General features: G+C 40.5%; 1 protein-coding gene and 1 pseudogene across 1 annotated transcript in view; both read left to right on the top strand.

Moving 5' to 3' along the window:
- Nucleotides 1–5749, top strand: part of MEIKIN (meiotic kinetochore factor) — a 30474-nt gene extending 24725 nt beyond the window's left edge. Inside the window, exons 9-10 of the mRNA XM_023763797.1 lie at nucleotides 4823–4946; nucleotides 5694–5749. Coding sequence (XP_023619565.1) covers nucleotides 4823–4946; nucleotides 5694–5749 — 180 coding nt within the window. The remainder of the gene's footprint in view (nucleotides 1–4822; nucleotides 4947–5693) is intronic.
- LOC102426953 lies at nucleotides 793–2231 on the top strand (annotated as a pseudogene).
- Nucleotides 5750–19469: the final 13720 nt, after the last annotated feature.

Genomic DNA, 19469 nt, shown 5'->3' with positions numbered 1-19469 from the left:
TTAAGGTTAATATCAAGTACATGTGGAGTAAGTTTTCAGTGACAATTCCAAAGAAAGGATATTAGGCTGCCACAGCCAAAACATTTTGCGTCCTCAGGACCAAGGGGTATTAAACAATCAGAAGCAACAATATTAATCTACTTTGATCCAAAACTCAGCTTTTATCTTTACATATAAATTGTGTTCACCAACTTCATTATGTTATTTGAAAGTACTATGCGTTGTTAATAAATACATTAAACTCATTTTTCTAAGAGCCATGGGGGTGCGGGTGGGAGTAGAGAGAGGGGATGAATAGAAAAAAAGAGAGGTGGAGAGAGAAAGAGCCAGAGAGAAGAGGAAGAGATACAGAGAGAAAGACAGTAGGACGGGACAGAGGCAGAGAGAAAAAGAAATAAAGAGGGAAAACTTTAGGGTTGTGTAGTGGTTCAGTGTAGCCAGACCTCTCAGTCTCACCCTGCGGTGAGAGTGGGGATCCAGGTGATGAGGAGGAAACTAGAGATGAGTTTGTAAAAATAAACCAGGGCCAAGAGAGTAATGGATCTTGTAATATATATTAAAATTTTTGGATTTTTTTTCCTGAGGGGAGCCAATAAAGGATTATAAAAAGGAAATGATATCAAATGTTCTTGTATAAAGTTTATTCTGGATCCAGAGGCAGAGAACAGATTGTAAAAGGCTGAGACTAGAGGCAATTAGAGGGATAATAACAAAGAACAGAGCAGATATAAATGAAATAGAGAAATAGAGATGCCCTGGGTGCTCTGTCGGAACGGGTGACATGCTGGGGGGATGCACTCTATGAAGGCTCTGCAGAATGCGCTGAGCAGGGCCAGCAGTCACTGCTGGAGGGGAGGCTGGGGTCATCTGAGCCAGAGCCCCCTCCTTGGCAGGACATCTGGCACCATCTCCATGAGGCCACAACGCAGAGCAGGGAGACGATGCATAGCCACTAGCTGCAGCACCAGGATTAGTAAGGCTTGCGGTGCAGTGATTCATCAGAGAGTGGCATTCGTGGGCCACACAAAGATCCCCTTCTGCCTCCAGTCCTGTGTCAAGCCCCTCACCTATGCCATCTAGGCACTGACTATGTGCACAAGTTTGGGAGCAAGGAGCCCAGTGGCCTGCGCTACAACAAGCTCTCCCTCAATGAGGGAAGAATCTCCCATAACCCCATGGTCAATACTGGAGCCATTGTCATAAGCTCCCTGATCAAGAGGACTGTAACAAAGCAGAGAAGTTTGATTTTGTGTTGCAAGATCTGAACAAAATGGCTAGAAATGAATACGTGGGTTACAGCAATGCCACATTCCAGTCAGAGAAGGAAATGGGATCAGAATTATGCCATCGGCTATTATCTAAAGGAAAAGAAGTGCTTTCCTAAGGAGGTAGACATGATAGCTGCCCTTGATCTCTACTTCCAGCTGTGCTCTGTGGAGGTAACCTATGAAACAGGCAGTGTCATGGCAGCCACCCTGGCCAATGGTTGGATCTGGCCCATCACAGGTGAGAGCATGCTGAGCGCTGAAGCAGTGCACAACACCCTCAGCCTCCTGCACTCCTGCGGCATGTGTGACTTCTCAGGACAGTTTTCCTTCCGTGTGGGCCTGCCAGCCAAGTCAGCTGTGTCAAGAACCATCCTCCTGATGGTACGCAATGTCATGGGAATGATATGTCTCTCACCTCCACTGGACAAGCTGGGAAACAGCCATAGGGGCATCAGTTTCTGCCAGAAGTTGATGTCTCTCTTCAATTTCCACAGCTATGACAACCTGAGGCACTGTGCTTGGAAGGTAGACCCATGGTGTGTAAAGGGGAGAAGTTAGGAACAAGACTGTGGTAAACCTGTTATTTGCTGCCTATAGTGGGGATGTCTCAGCTTTTTGAAGGTTTGCCCTGCCAGCCATGGACATGGAACAGAAAGGCTATGACTACCTCACAGCCCTGCATGTTGCTGCAGCTGAAGGACACATTGAAGTTGTTAAATTTCTGATTGATGCTTGAAAAATGAATCCTTTTGTCAAGGACAGGTGGGGCAACATTCCCCTGGACGATGCTGTGCAGTTCAATCACCTGGAGGTAGTAAACTGCTTCAAGAGTACCAGGACTCCTACACACCATCTGAGAACCAGGCTGAAGTAGCAGCTGAAGCTCTGTCTAAAGAGAACTTAGAGAGCATGTGTGAGCATGGAGCACACAAGGTCCCTGCTCAAGAAAAAAGCACAATCTAGCCACACATTTAAGCCATAACCGCCAAACACATGCTATGGAGGGCTGCACTGCTTCAGTACAGACCAAGACAAGCCAGCACTTTCTGTGAAAGTCAAAATACCCCATTTATTTTGGCAGGGTAAAGACAGAGACATACACACTTTGGTTAAGGGGCTCTAGCCACCATGCACGTGTATATATCCACAGAGCTATGCACTGGTTTTTGTTGTCTGGAGAGATCTGCCTCCCTTGGCCAGGAAACAGAAATTTTAATTTTAAGTTTATAAACTTTAATAAAAAGTAAATAAACTTTAATTACACAAATGAATAAATAAATAAATGAAATAGACTAAAAAGGAAAAGGAAAATATCAATGAAACTAAGCTACTTTTGGAAGGATAAACAAAATATACAAACCTTGAGCAAGACTTAATAATAAATACAGGACTCAAATAAATAAATTTGGAAATGAAAAAGGAGACATTATAACTGATACCACAGAAACACAAAGGATTATAAGAGACTATGAACAATTATACATCCAAAACTGGACAACCTAGAAGGAATGGATAAATTCTTAGAAACATATAGCCTACCAAGACTGAATCATGAGGAAATAGAAAATCTGAACAGAACAATAATGAGTAAGGAGATTTAATCAATAATCAAATCTCCCAACAAACAAAAAAATAGCTTCACTGGTGAATCCTAACAAACATTTAAAATAGAAAGAATACTCATTCTTCTCAAACTCTACCAAAAGCTAAAAGAGAACACTCCCAAAATCGTTTTACAATGGCAGTGTTACCCTGACAACAAAACCAGACATGGACCCCACAAGAAAAGAAAATTACAGATAAATAACTCTGTTGAATATAGATGCAAAAATTCTAAACAAAGCCCTAACCGGTTTGGCTCAGTGGATAGAGCATCTGCTTGCGGACTAACGGGTCCCAGGTTCGATTCCGGTCAAGGGCATATACCGTGGTTGTGGGCACATCCCCAGTAGGGGGTGTGCAGGAGGCAGCTGATTGATGTTTCTCGCTCATCGATGTTTCTAACTCTCTATCCTTCTCCCTTCCTCTCTGTAAAATATCAATAAAATATATTTTTTAAAAAATTCTAAACAAAATGGTAGGAAACCAATTTCAAAAATATATTAAAAGGTTCATACACCATGATCAAGTTGGATTTATTCCAGGGATGCAACGATGGTTCAACATTCACAAATCACAAGATGTGGTATATCACATTAACAAAATGAAGGATAAAAATCATGTGATAATCTCAATAAATGCAGAAACAGCAGCCTAGCCAGTTTGGCTCAGTGGATAGAATGTCGGCCTGCAGACCAAAGGGTCCCAGGTTCAGTTCTGGTCAAGGGCACGTACTTGATTACAGGCTCCTCCCCATCCCAGGCCCTGGTTGGGGCTCATGTAGAAGGCAACTATTTGATGTGTTTCTCTCACATCAGTATTTCTCTCTGTCTTTCCCTCTCTCTGCCACTCCCTCTAAAAATCAATGGAAAAATATCCTCAGGTGAGGATTAAAAAAAAATTAGGAGGACAGTTTAAGGGAGCTTTGGGACAACATGAAAGGTAACAACATATGTATCATAGGAGTACCAGAAGTAGAAGAAAGTGAGCAAGGGAAAGGGAACCTGCTTGAAAAAGTAATGGCAGAAAACTTCCCTAACCCAGTGAAAGAAAAAGTCACACACATGTTCAGGAAGCATAGAGAGTCTCAAACAAGATGAACCCAAAGAGGCCCACACCAAGACACATCATAATTAAAATGCTAATAATTGCCCTGGCTGATGTGGTTCAGTAATTAGAGTATTGGCCGGCACACTAAAGGGTTGTGGGTTTGGTTCCTGGTGAAGGGCACATACCTCTGTTTCAGGTTTGCTCCCTGCCCCCTGTTGGGGCACATGTGGGAGGTAACCAGTGGATGTGTCTCTCTCTCTCACATTGATGTTTCTCTCTTTCTTTCCCTCTCTCTCTCTCTCTCTGTCTCTCTCTCTCCCTCCCTCCCTCCCTTCTACTCTGTCTGAAAAAGCAATGGAAAAAATATTCTCAGATGAGAAATAAATAAATAAATAAATAAATAAATAAGTAAATGGCATCCAGATTGGAAAGGAGGACGTAAAACTGTCATTATTCACAGGTGACTTGATATTATATATAGAAAAGCCTAAAGAATTCACACAAAAAAAAACTACTAGATTTAATAAGTGAATTTGGCCCTAGAAAGTTTGGCTCAGTGGATAGAGCATCAGTAAATCATGTAAACACTCTCTCTCACTTTGGAGTGCTTGAATCTCAACTCTATCATGATTTTCTCTCAGTCGTTAAATAAGTTATCCAACCTCTTGAAATTTAAGTTTCCTCATTTTACAAAAGGGGATAATATAATGTGCCTTCCCTTGTTCTTCTGAATATTAAATAAACAAATGTTTTGAAACCAATCAGTGTCCAGAGTGGATAAGCATTTCATAAGTGCTTTTATTAATATTTATGAAATATGTTTATTAAGATTATTTGCTTTTGAAATAAAATAACATAAATATAGTATCTGGAAGAATTATGCAATGTCTGTTATTCTTTTTCAGGTTCCTTTAAATACATCAGAAATATGTTGTATTATTAGAGCATCACCAGGCACTAGACAAGTGAAAAGTAAAGGTGTTATTGTAAAGAAGAAGAAATATTCTCTTCCTAAAGATATTCCTCAAGGTACTGCAGAAACTACTTTTAAAAACCTATAAAACACATTTTCATTGTAAATTCCTTATATACATGGGACGTTCAGTTATAAATTGCATTCTGAGAGTTCTTGCACAAGTGGAAATAGTAAAATTTTAATAGTAAGTTTGATCAGGTTTCAGAACCTCATTAAAATAATTTTTTTAAAGTCAAATACTTCATCTTTTGAAAAATTAGCTAATGCCATTGAATTAAAATGTATTTAAGATGATTCCTTTTATAACTATTTAAAATTTAGTGTTGTTGGGTCTTATTTTTAGTAGCATTCTTTTTAAAGATATTGAGATAGTAGTTGAGCACGTTTTCTGTGACAGGCATTGAGCTAAGCACATTGTTATATCTCGTTTATTTCTCACTATGACTTTATGATAGACAGGATATGTGCTGTTGTCCTCACTTTATATATTAAGAATCTGAGGCTTAAAGTAGTATGCAATTTGTCCAAGATCATATTCCTACCAAGTGGTAGAAAGGAGTTCAATCTTTCCATCTAAACTCCAAGTTTAGATTTTTCTGTACTTCCCTCACTGCATATCAGTCCCCATTGATCCTTGTCCCAATTTCTTCCACAGAGCCTGTCCTGAGCACTCCCTAAATCCACAGAGATATTTTTCTTTTCTAAGTTCCTTGAATACTTAATTCAGTGCTACTCATTTGACACTTAATAATTTACTACTCCCTGACATAATTTATATGATAACTTTTTATGTTCTTTAGGTTATGAAGTTTTCAAGGACAGAGCCCACATAATAGACTTCTATTTCTATCTCTAATAATAGCATAGTGGTAAGGAATAGTAGATGTCATATCAGTCAGGGTTCTACCAAAGAAACAGAACTAATAGGATGTAAATACACACTTCAAGGATTTGACTTAGTACAATTATAAGGTATGGTAAAAACTGTAGGGCAGGCTGGAAACTTGGGCAGGAGCTGATGTTGATGCAGTCCTCAGGAGGAATTTCTTCTTCCTTAGAGAAACCTCAGTTTTGCTCTTAAGGCTTTTCAACTGTTTGGATGAGGCCCATACACATTATCAAGGATAATCTCCTTTATTTAAAGTCAGTTATTACAGATGTTAATTACATATACAAAACACCTTTGCAGCAACACCAGCTCCTAAATTAGATTAGTATTTAATATAATTGGGTAGATAGCCTAGCCAAGTTGAAACTACAACTAACCATCTCAGTCCACTCTGTGTCAACTACACATTCATACACATCTCCTTAAATCATATTTAATATCCAAATAAAAACAGTCACAAAGTCATACTTCTATGTCCTAACATAATGTAACTGTCCTACATACAACCAAAAATGTGCTAACTCCTTCCCCAGAACAGGATTCAAAGTCCTTGGGTAATGTTCTTCTCCTTGGTATTCTGTAACTCAAGTACTGTATTATGAAGCTAACTATTATTAATACATCTTATATAGGATGATAGAGTATAAGAGAGGGAAGGAAACAAAGATATTTGCTTAGTCATGTGGTCGTAACTGGTATTTATAACTACCTTTCTCCACTACCCATTCCATATTCCCTCTGCCCTCAATAAGTACCTTAGCTGGTCATGGTTCTTTAACTGGTGGTGGGGGGTGGGGGTGACATAAAATCTTATTTTTGAAGGATCTAGTTATGCTTGGATGGGTTGTAGTTTTCCATTGACCTTAATCACAGGGCATGGTAATACTAAGGGATGTCCTAAGGGATCTTCTGTATTGTAGACATACTCTCCCATTGTGGAGTAGTAGTCCAATTTTCCCATGGTATTCAGGACCAATCACCTCAACCAGTACAGGAACTTTCTTCTTTACTTGTTGACCCAGAGGCATGGGGAGCCTAAAGTGGCCAGTGGCAGTCTTTACTCCCAGTTCAATGGAATTATTGTTGTATCTTCTGGTGAAAGCTTTCCTCCTTTGGAATCAAGGCCTCTAGACCAATAAAGCATAAAGTCATGGTAACAAGAAGCAAAACTTTTACTAGTTGGTCACCAGGGGTAATATTGAATGGTCCCACTTCCAATTCCATCCCCTAAATTTTTGGACCTTTGAATTCTGGTTATGGGATAAACAGCACTGTATATTGGATGCTGATCCAGAGCAATACTTTCTGCCTTCTGGAGAACCTTGCCCCAGTCCTGCAAGGTATTGCTGCCTTGCTAGTGCTGTAACTGTCTTCAAAAGACAATCCCATTCTATTAAGCCAGCTGCTTCAGGATGGTGGGGAACATGGTAAGACCAGTGAATTCCATGAACATGGGCCTATTGCTGCACTTCTTTTGCTCTGAAATAAGTCCCTTGATCAGAAGCAATGCTATGTGGGATGCCTTGATGGTAGATAAGGCATTCTGTAAGACCTTGGATGAAGGTTTTGTCAGAAGTTTTGCATGCAGGGAAGGCAAATTACCATCCAGAGTAAGTATCTATTCCAGTAAGAATAATATGTTGCCCCTTCCGTGATGGAAGTGGTCCAGTGTAATCAACCTGCCACCAGGTAGCTGGTTGATCACTCAAAGGAAAGGTGCCTTTTGGGGGATGGGGTATTGGTTTCTGCTGCTGACAGATAGAGGATACTCAGCAGTGGGTATAGTCAGGCTGACTTTGGTGAGCAGAAGGTCATGTTGCTGAGCCCATGCATAACTTTTATTGTGGTCATTGGGCAATCACTGGAGCAAAAGGCTAACTGGTATCCACAGAACAAGTCATTGGCTTGTTTATTAAAATTCTTCTCAGCTGAATTCATCCTCTGTTGAGCATTCACATAAGACACATATATTCATGTTTTTTTTTGCCCATTCAGAGAAGTCGATCCACATGACTCTTCCATAAATTTCATTGTCATCAATTTTCTAGTCATGTCCCTTCCAATTCCTGTCCATCCAGCCAAACTATTGGCCATAGTCCATGAATATAATTCTAACAAAGTGAAAAATGTGGTGCACTGTTCTAAGTTCTGTCCCACTGGGAGGATATCTCTTTGCCTGTTTCCTTCAGTGTTGCCCCAAGAAGGAGCTATAGGTACTATAGCTATCTATTTTCAGGTGGTACTTGAATATCATGTGGAACCAAATGTAAACCAAGCCTGTCTTTTCTTTTCCTCAGTCAACTGATTGTAGAGAACTCCCCATAATGCCGTAAGTGCAGGCTGAGAAAGAGGCTATGTAACAGGAGTGTGGATATTTGGGCCACTTCCTCATATAATTTATTTATGCCTTTAGGGCCTGCTCAGCCCAATCTCATATATTCCATTTGCATTTGATAATGGAGTGTTGCTCTTCTCAGCCAACTTTATGGCATGGTATACCAGACAACACTCAATTCGTGATGGGCAACTCAGCTCCTGTTATAGCTTGGTGGCCCATAGTTAAGTATTCAGTATCTACTAATGCCCAGTAACAGCCAAATACTTTTTCTCAAAAAGAGAGATTAGTTATCCACAGAGAATGGCAGTGCTTTGCTCCAAAATCCTAAGAACCTGTGCTGTGATTCAACAGGCTCCAAACAGCATCTCTATACACCACTTAACTTCAAGTACAGTTAATTGTATTGGCTGCATCATATGGTACACGTGGCAGAGCATCTTGCACAGTAGCCTGGACCTGTTGCAGAGCCTTCTCTTGTTCTGAGATCCTCTCAAAACCAGCAGCTTTTCAGGTCACTTGGTAAATGGGCTGGAGAACTACACTGAAATGAGGAATATGTGGACTCCAGAATCTAAAAAGGACCCCTAGGCATTGTGCCTCTTTTTTGGTTGCATAAAGGGCCAGATGCAACAACTTATCTTTCACCTTTGGAGGCATAGCTCTTATTTCACTGGACTCCAGGAAATTTCACTGAGGTGGATCCAACAATTCCATTTCCCTGGAACCTGGAGACCTAGTAATTCCACTTCCGGGAGTATATCCAACTATAATATATACATATATTCATCAAAAGATCTATACTAGAGTGTTCATAGCAGCACTATTAATTATAGCCTTAAACTAGAAACTATCTAGATGCCCACCAACAGTATAATGGATAAGTAAACTGTGGTACATTCATTCACTGAAGTGCTATATAGCACTGGGAATCAACAATATACAATTGCAATGTGCATGCAACAATATTGATGAATGATACATAAAGAGCCAGGTACAATAAAGTATATTTAATATATTTAGTACAAAACTTGGCAAAGGTAAACTATCATGGGAGTCACCATAGTAGATGCCCTTTTGTGGACAGGGATAGCAACTGGAAGGGTTTAAAGAGGGAATTTTAGGGTTCTGGTAGTGTTTTGTTTCATTACCTGGATGCTAGCTATGTTGGTGTGTTATTTATGAAAACTCATAAAGTTGTACAGTACACATATGTGTACATTTCAGTGTGAATGCTATACTTCAGTAAAAAGTTAAAAATAAAAATAGAGAAACTTCTCTTAATTTGATCTTTTTGGCCTGTCATATTGGTTTCTGACATCAGGTAATGTCACAATTCTGGATTTTGCAACAAATCAAGACAAAATGTGCCTGGGAAGTTCTTTTGAGTGTTCAGACCAAAATTTTTAGTTTAATTCTCAGAGACCCATTGATGCATGTTGAACAATTGTGCCACCTTCTGGCTTCTTCCTAGGCTCTCACCTCATTTAGCAGCCTCCTCGTTTAAGTAATTTCCTTTCAACCCCTGGCCACTTGTCTCTGTCTTTCCTTCAGTAAAAATAGCAAAGCCCCAAGCTAACTAGTGATCATGTTATTTTAAACATGCAGCAGCCTATTTTTAGTCCTGGCATTTAATGTTTTAGCTAGTTTGGCAGTAATCTAATCAGCACTACAGGATGAAGCTCACTTTTGATGGACAAGGACCCCTATTCTGTATGGTGTTTGTTCATTGGCCGGCACTGTGCAGATTAAAGGAAAAATGTGGTGAAAGTGAACCACCAGAGGAGTCCAAAAGAGATGTGATAGAGGAGGTAGTATGGGTAAGTTGAGATCCAAGAATGGTGACAACCTGGATAGAAGAGGCCTTAGGAAACATCTAGTCCAAGGTTTCTCTGACCTGTAAATTATACTCTCTCGAACAAGCATGTCAAACTCAAAGGCTAACACGGGCCAAATAAACAAGGTTTAAGTTTATGTGTGCCGCAAAAAAACAAAAGCTTCAATTTTCATAGAAATGTAGGTTTGTTTTGATAGAGACATGCTGAATACAAAGGGCTGAAATAAATGATTAATCGTTAACATAAAATAATACAACATTTTAATATAAATTAATAATTTTTCTTGAACTTTAACTTACCAGACACTGAATAACTGCACAAATTAATAAGTGCAACACAAATAAACCTATTTTTCTTGTTCTCCGAAAGCGAAATATTTCCTGTTGCGCACACCAAACAAGTCAGTACAAGGCTAATGACTAGCCTTAGCTGGTTTGACTCAGTCGGCCTGCAGACTAAAAGGTCCCAGGTTCGATTCCAGTCAAGGGCACATGCCCTGGTTGTGCTCTGGATCCCCAGTAGGGGACATGCAAGAGGCAGCCAATCAATGGTTCTCTCTCATCATTGATGTTTCCATTTCTTTCTCCCTCTCCCTTCCTCTCTGAAATCAATAAAAAAATTTTTTTATTTTTTTAAAGACTAATGACGCCTAGCTGGTTTGGTTCAGTGGATAGAGCGCCAGCCTGCAGCCTGAAGGTTCGATTCCGGTAAAGGGCACATGCCCTGGGTTTTGGGCTCGATCCCCAGTAGGGGGCAAGCAGGAGGTAGCCAATCAATGATTCTCTCTCATCACTGATGTTTCTATCTCTCCCTCTCCCTTCCTCTCTGAAATCAATAAAAATACATATTTTTTTTAAAAAAGACTAATGACATGTCAATTAGCTGCTAAAATATTCACTGCTAGTATTAGTGGAGAGAAATGGTGCACCTGCACATAAGGCGCGTAAGGGAAATGAATTGTAGTAACATGATTGTAGTAATCAATCATGAGCGAACGTTGTAGTTCATTATTAATAATTATGTATAACAGGATATTGTAAAAATTAAGTTAAATTTTTATTAAAACATTTCTTACATACCGTTATATTGGCTGGGCCACAAAAATATTTGTTGTGGGCCACATGTAGCCCGTGGGCCGAGAGTTTGATATGCTTACTCTAAAATAAGGCACAGGAATCTGTAATTGGTAGGTTCTCAAAGTGATTCCAATAAGCACTTAAATTTGAGAACTATATAATCTATTCTCTTTTGCTCATTTTACATAACAAATAACACAGCCAGATCAATAAATGACTGTCCCAACTTCATACTGCCAGGGTTGACCAGCAGACCTTGAGCGACGGTTGAACAGATTACTCCAACACAGGTTTCTGTGAAAGAGAGAGCTAAGGGACTCTTTTACTTCAGCAGTAAAAGCAGTCCTGTTCTCCTGCCTTATTGGCTTTTTATTGTAACCACAGTTTGAACTCAAATTAATCTCTAGATACAATCAGCAGGGTAAGTATCCTTGAGAAAGTATATGCTTCTACAAGGTCAGGTCTTTAAAGACTAAACATAGAGATTCTAGCAAAATACCCCAGGGGATCGGACTTTTTTGGAAAAGTCAAGGTAGGGGCTGCCGCCTTTGGCAAGGTCCCCTCAGAGGCCCCTGACCTTTCAGCGAATCCTCCTTACAGACATTCCAATCAAGTCCTGTGCTTCCCCACACATACAGCTAATTACTGGCAGAATAAATACTAGAACTTAGCTTTCCTGATTATCAATAGTTTGGATAGCTGAAATATATAATGGAGGAGGTAGAGTACATAGGGCTCTGAGTTTCCTAGTTCATCCAGACAAAGCAGTTTTACTTCTTTTTGCTTTATACTAGTACATTGGGCTTTTGTATTCTATTTGAAAAGATATTTATTTATTTACTAGAGGCCCAGAGCACGAATTTGTGCACAGGTGGAGTCCCTAGGCCTGGCTGGTGATCAGGGCCAATCAGGGCCCTCTCACCCAGTCCCGACTGGGGCCCAGCTGATCGGGGCCTTCCAGCAGGGGGAGGGACCGTGAGAGGTTGGCTGGCTGCCGGAAGTTGGCTGTGGGAGTGCACTGACCCCAAGGGGGCAATGCCTGCGTTGAGTGTCTGCCCCCGGTGGTCAGTGCGCATCATAGCGACTGGTTGACCGGTCATTCCCAGTTGTTTGGTTGTAATGGTTGCTTAGGCTTTTGTATACATAGACTAGAGGCCCAGTGCCCAGATTTGTGCACCAGTGGGCTCCCTCGGCCTGGCCTGTGGGGATCGGGCCAAAACCAGCTCTCTGACATCCTCCAAGGGGTCCAGATTGTGAGAGGGCAATTCTTGGGTGATGCACCCTGGAATCAGGTTCCCTCCTCTCTGGTTCCAGGTGTGTCACCCGAGAACTGCAGCTGCCAAGTCACCACAGCTCAGCAGCTCTTGTGTTGAGCATCTGCCCCCTGGTGGTCAGTGTGTGTTATAGCTACTTGCCGGTCAGCCAGTTGCTTAGGCTTTTATTATATATATAAAACAATAAGAGGTTTGGACAATCATCGCTTTGTACTTCTTACAGTTATAGCAATGGATGGGTAAAATATTGGCACTTTAATTTGACCAATAAGCATGTATTAGGCACCACAATATTATCTGGTATATGAGTTAGCCCTCCAGGGCTTACAGACTAGTTATAAGATGAACCTCACAGTCTTATCTATAAGTTGATAAGCTAGAAGTGGAGCAAGGCACTGTCAAAACATAGAACTTTGCTTTGAAGTGTCAGGGAAGACGTCTAGGCTAATACCTTTTGGGAAATCAAACGAAACCTGTGGCTATCCTTATAGTAAGATTTTAAGATTTCTATTTTATTTTGACCTTCAAAAGAGATGATAAATTGTGTGTTATCAATTTTTATCTCAAGCTAGTAATATGAGAAGTTTGAGTTTTTAGATAATAATAACAGGCAGAAGTATTAAATAGGAATGAGATGAGAAAAAGATTAGAGTATCTGAGAGTGGTAGAAGTCATTTAAGAGTAGGACATCCCTAAGTTCAAATATAGCTCTGTCATATGAACAAATTCCTTAAATCCTCTGAATTTTACTCTCCTATCTGTAAAATTGGCATAATAGTAGCTCTTAGCTTAAGGAGTTGTTGCAAGGATTAGAGATATCCTGTGAAAAGTGTCTGACATATAATAATCACTCGTTATGCAATGATTATTGTTTGCTTTTATAGGTTAGGTTAATTACTCAAGTCTAGCTCACTACAATTTCCTTTGAAAACTTTGATTCCTTTGTTTTCATTAAATTGCAAGAGCTTGAAATATATTGTGTGGTTATTGTATTTGATGATAAATTTGGTTATGCCATCTCATATAAAGTGTGTGCAGTCTTTGACTACACACCCATTGATCTAGTACAAATACAGAGATGAAGTATGCCAGTCACTTCCTTGGGGAAAAAGAAATCAAACAAGTTTGACATCATGAAGACCTTTTAAGACTGTTGATCTGGTGTCATGTAGCTATAAAATAAAAAGAGGAAGTTCTGTAGTTGATTGTTTCATTCATTCAGCAAACCTTTATTGATCTGCATGTCTGTGCTACACACTGTTGCTGATAATTTTGAGACAGAGACATAGTTGTCTTTATGAAGTTTGTAATCTCATGGAAGAAGTCAGATATATAAAACAAGTCCAATGGAGGTATAGATGCTTTCATAGAGCTCCATGTAGGACCCTTTTGGGGTACATAGGGAAGGTGGGAAATGCACTGAAGGATATCTGAAGCCCTCAGAGGCATCCTGAGCATAGGCCTCTAGGCACCAGCATAAATAAAGGCACAGAGTTCTAAAGCATCCTCAGGTAGTTAAGGAACTGAAAGTAGTCATGGTCAGCTAGAACGGAGACTGGGCTCTCTGAGAACTGAGTTGTGAGTAGTAATCAGGGCTCAGATCATGGAGAGCCTCCTAAGCCATACTGACTTTTGGCTTTATCCTGGTCAGACTGCTTTTTATTTAGATCATTCTGGCTAGAAATTTGGAGGTGTCTTGAAAGAAGTGAACCTGGAAGCAGGAAAGATCAGGTGGGAGTTTTACAAAAGTCATGATGAACAAAGTTGAGAAAATAAGGATCTGAGCTAGTATGGTACTCAGACAAAGTATGGTACTCAGACCACCTGGGGAAATTTATAAATAATGCATATTCCTGGGTCATTGCTTCAGCAATCTGGTCAGGAGTTCTGGGATTTGAGAACCCGTTTAAACTGAAAATGCTTATTGGTATAATTGCCAGGGCTTAGTGACTGATTAGGTACTGGTACAGGGTAGTGAGAGGAAAGGACAGTTAAAGGATGACTCCCAGGTTTCCAGTACTGTAAAGTTTCAGAAATGATACATGCTAGGTGATGTCAGGGGAAAACATAGGGCATGGCTCTGGATGTATATGTGAAGGCTGAGGAAGGGTAGGTGGGATGTGCTTGGGTGGGATGATTATCCACTTGGGAAAAAGTTGGAATGGAGAGGATGACTGTGGTCCAGTTTCCAAATTCTTTAATACATGTGCAGATACTGTATGAGGTCAGTAAAGAAAATAGTAAGGAGGAGGAGAAGGTAGAATACCCAGTGCTTCCCAAATTTTAATAAATGAATTACTTGAGGATCTTGTTAAAAATGGAGATTTTTATTCAGTAGGTCTGGAATGAAGACCAAGATTCTACATTTCTAATAAACTAGGTAATGATGAAGTTACTGGTCCATGGAGCATACTATGAATGACAAAGGTATAAGTCTCTGGTGGTCAAACTTAGCTACACATCAGACTTTCCTAAATATTTGAGTCCCTTGCCCAGAGACTCTGACTGAATTGTAATGGAGTATGACCTGGATATCAGGACATTCAAAAGCTCAGTGAATTCTAAGGTAAAACACAGTTTGAGAACCATTGATGTAGATAGGCTAATTAGGTCAGGGGTGAGGTGTATCACACTATGAAAGTGACAATAGGAATAAATAAATCTGGCTCCACTCTGGATCTCCTGGTACAAGATGTTGGGGGGAAAGGGCCCAGAATCCTCTATCGGGAAAAATCTGGGCTCAATTAAAACAAAGAGTAGGAGAATGCAAAGGAAGGGTGGACAAGAAAATGTGAGGGACTTCAACTTGGGTTGAAGGAGGACAGGGGTGAGTTCCTCCAAGTGACAAGGCTGGGGTTAGAGGCCTTATGGTGCCCACTGACAGCTGTCTTTGCTGCGCTTTCCACTGGAATGTTATTGAGCAAGTCTCTTTGCGTCTCCAAAGAGTGTCCTCCACATGGCCAGGAAGGAGTGGGCCACCCATTCCTTTTTTTTTTTTTAAATAGACTCTGGATTTGTGCAACTCAAGTGGCCTGCGCATCAAGAGCTCTCTCCCCAATGTCTGGTTATTAATAACTATTGGACACCTGCTTGTGATGTATATGAAGTAATTGATTTTTATATTTTTTCTCCAGATATTATAATAAAAACAAATGGCAGGATGTAGCAGCTGTGGCTGAATTTTCAGTACTTTGAAGACATGAATGTGAGGTCAAAGTCCATAAAGCAGAATGTCTGCCTGAAATTGTATGAAATTCAAAAATCAAAATTCTCTAATTATTTGTGATAATATCCTGGTGTTAAAATTCTACTGAGATTCTTATAACTTACTATTAATCAGTTAAAAAAGAAACATTTTCTGTATGCTTCTTAAATATATGTATTTGTATTGTAAAATAAGAAAAAATAACTTATATTAGAGGACTGTACACTAAATAGATGATTTCAACTATTTATAAAGAGCTAACACCAGAGCTCTATGTAACTTCATTTGATTGTTTTTTCCTTTGTATCAATTAAAATTAGTAAAGTTGTTAAAGCCCTAAAAGTGAAAATGCTTATATTATGAACTATTTTTAACAGAACTTAATTGAAACCATGTGAGCGAGAGACCTAATTTCAGGTCTGACTGAAAGAAACTCCACACTCAAGGTTTGCTGAAGCAAGGAATGTGTATGTTCAATAAATCATACACTAAATATTTAATATATTACATCATCCCCACACAATCTTCTTTAGCTAATACTATATGTAGGATTTTTAAAAATAATTAACCTGTCACATTTCAACAATGTCCTTCTTACAAAGTAGCAATTCTGTTGTCAGTTAACAAAGTACAGTTGTATAACTGTTAGTGAGATTTTAACTCCGATGGCTTTACTGTTACTGTACATAAAATAAGAGTAAAACTTTCAAAGTTGCTTCCATAAGAATGAAAATTCTAAAATCAATGAATTAATTTGAGGTTATGTAACCTGTACAGTATTTATTTTTAAATGAGTCCCATAAAGATATTCTTGTAAATGATTCGACAGGCCTTAAGCCAATAACAAACTATTTATAATTTTTGTTTTACATTTTCATCTGCAGGTGAAATATGAGAAAGCTGTTAGGAAATGAAAAAGATCATTAATGATAGTGGCTAGAACAGCCGTGGGCAAACTACGGCCCGCGGGCCGGATCCGGCCCATTTGAAATGAATAAAACTAAAAAAAAAAAAGACCGTACCCTTTTATGTAATGATGTTTACTTTGAATTTATATTAGTTCACACAAACACTCCATCCATGCTTTTGTTCCGGCCCTCCGGTCCAGTTTAAGAACCCATTGTGGCCCTCGAGTCAAAAAGTTTGCCCACCCCTGGGCTAGAACCAAATTTAGATCTGAATTCTAAATCAGTGTTCAACTAAGTCATGAACTCTTGTGGTAATTTTAATAGCAAAAATGTGATAAGCAGTGGGGGAAGGAGAAAGTAAAAGGCCTATTTCCTGCCTTCAAGGAGTTTATAATCCAAGGGCAAGGGGAGAGAATGAGAACAGATTATTTGATAGTTTAATCAGGTGGTAGATTCCTAAAGAAAGAATGATACTTGATTCTTAGACTGAGCCTAATGAGGCTGGAGGATATAAACATTTGATAGTTTCATGTTGCTGTTAAGGAAAATACAGCTCAGAGAAATAAATACTTGGCCAGGACCATGTAATTTAGAAAGTGACAAGAGCCAGGATTTGAAAGCAGGACTATTTGAGTCCAATATTTTTTGTTTGTTTTTGTATTATCAGCTAGAGCACAGGAAAAGGTGTGAAGAAGGAAGGAGTTACAATTGGTGTTCAAGGCTTAGAGGTGGAGGATATAACTTTAATTATGATTAAAATGAAGGAAAGTAGAATAAGCCTGCTTACTGTTTGGCATATGTGAGAAGTCAAAGAGGATTCCTGCTGGCAAATCCTAGGAGAAGGTGTACTCTTACCTCATATCTATGGTTAGGTCTCAGAGGTCTTTCAGTGAGCCTCCCTGGAAGAGCATCAAAAAAAGGAGTTCATCTCTTTCTGGAGATAGTTCTCATCACATTTTCAAAATGGTTTGTGATCGTTAAAAGGTCAACATTGGGACTGGACCTCTTTACTTCAGCATATAACTAATTAAATTTAATTTTTAAGTATTTAAAATTGTAGTTTCAAATTATACTTCATGAAAAAAATCTCAGGTCATAAGTACCCTGAAAATTCAATTAAAAATGTGTGAAAGGCCAGGCATGATGTAATTTCCATTAAAATTTTTAAAATAATAGTTGACATACAATATTATATTAGTTTCAGGTGTACAGCATAGTGATTACACATTTACATAACCTAAAAAGTTGTCATCCTGATAAACCTAGCACTCATATGACACCATACATAGTTATTATATTATTGATTATATTCCCTATGCTATACTTCACATGCCTATGACATTTTGTAATTACCAATTTGTACTTTTTAATTCCTTCCCCTTTTTCGTCCATCCTCCCATCACCTTCCCATCTGGAAACCATAAAAATGTTCTCTGTATTTATGAGTTTGTTTCTGGTTTTTTAGTTGTTGTTCATTTATTCTGTTAAGAAAAAGCTAAAGGAGTTCATCAACAAGCCAGTATTACAAAAAATGTTAAAGGAGATAAAAATATGGATAAAGTAGCAATAACTACATATCTATCAACAATTACTTTAAATGTAAATGGATTAAACACCCCAATAAAAAGACATGGAATGGATAAGAGAACAAGACCCTTTCATACGGTGCCTACAGGAGACTCACTTCAAAACAAACTTGAAAACAAAGGCTATAGACCAGCCAGTGTGGCTCAGTGGTTGAGCGACTCATGAACCAGGAGTTCATGGTTGGAATCCCGGTCAGGGCGTGCAGGAGGCAGCTGATCAATGATTCTCTCTCATCATTGATGTTTCTATCTCCCTCCCTCTCCCTTCCTCTCTGAAATCACAATTTCAGTTTTACTGCCACCTTTTCCTATATCTGGTAACCAGAAGAGTTGCTCAGTCTTTTATGTTATTGGAAGCAAGTGGACAGGCTCTCGGGGCTGTGGGGGAGGCTGAATCTTCAACTCCTGTGTAAAGTGTGGGCCCTGGACACATGCAACAGACTGACAGCTGTCAGGAGAGGGAGGAGAGGACGGGAGGAAAGAAGGTGCATAACCCACAGACACAGACAACAGTGCGGTGAGGGCCAGAGGGGGGGGGAGGGGGGGCGGCGGCTAGGGGAGTGGGCAAAGGGGCAGGAGGAGGAAATGGGACCATCTATAATGTCAACAATAAAAGTAAAGTAAAACACATTATAAACTAAAAAAAGGTATAGGCCTTATGTCTAATCTTTCTAACTCAACAGCCCCACATTCATATAACAATATTTTCTTTCTCACATTTTCTCCTACTTGACTCCCTAAACTTAAAAAGGCAACTTTAAGACACCTCCGCCTCTTTGAGGAAAGAGGTAGTGTTAAGTAAAAAGAAAAAATATACCCCGTTATTAAACCTGAAAGTATTTCCGATTTAATCTGCATAATCAAGTACAGTTTAATGTCCTGTCGGTGCGGGTGTCAGGGCAGGGTCCTCCATCAGACCCCGTGAGCCGGCCCCGCGCCGTCGAGCTGAGTCCCCACTTCCCGCGACCGGGCCGAGGCCGCGGGCTCCAGGTCCAGCCCACGCCGGCCCGAGGGTCACGCTCGCGCGCTTTCTCTGCTCCGCGGGCATGGACTCCGCCAGGCGCCGGGTGGAGGTGCGAAGCCACAGGGGCTGAGATGAGGACGACGAGGGCGGGGTGACTGCCCCGGGTGCTCTAAGCATCTCTCGCGGTCCGAGGGTGAGGGGGGCCGAAAGCTTCCGCGCCCCACAGTCCCTGGCGTCCTCCCCGCGCCACCCGCCGGAGCCTCAGAGAGCCACTGCCGGACTCGCGGGGGAACAGGACCCGCGCGCACCGGCTCGGCTTCCCCAGCCATCCCTCCGCCCTGCCCTTCCCCTCCCCTCCCCTCGGCTCCCATCCCGCCCCGCCCCGCCCCGGCCCGCCCTTCCCCTCCTCGCCTCTAGCTTCCGCGCACGCCCCGCCCCGTGAGCTGCCACGTGAGGGAGTCTACTCCCCAGCCTATGGGCGCCAGCTCCGCCCCACGCCCC

Source organism: Myotis lucifugus, unplaced genomic scaffold (assembly GCF_000147115.1).
Source record: "Myotis lucifugus unplaced genomic scaffold, Myoluc2.0 scaffold_300, whole genome shotgun sequence".
NCBI lineage: Eukaryota > Metazoa > Chordata > Mammalia > Chiroptera > Vespertilionidae > Myotis > Myotis lucifugus.
The sequence above is the reverse complement of the archived record's forward strand: the minus strand, read 5'-3'. Positions and strand labels throughout refer to the sequence as shown.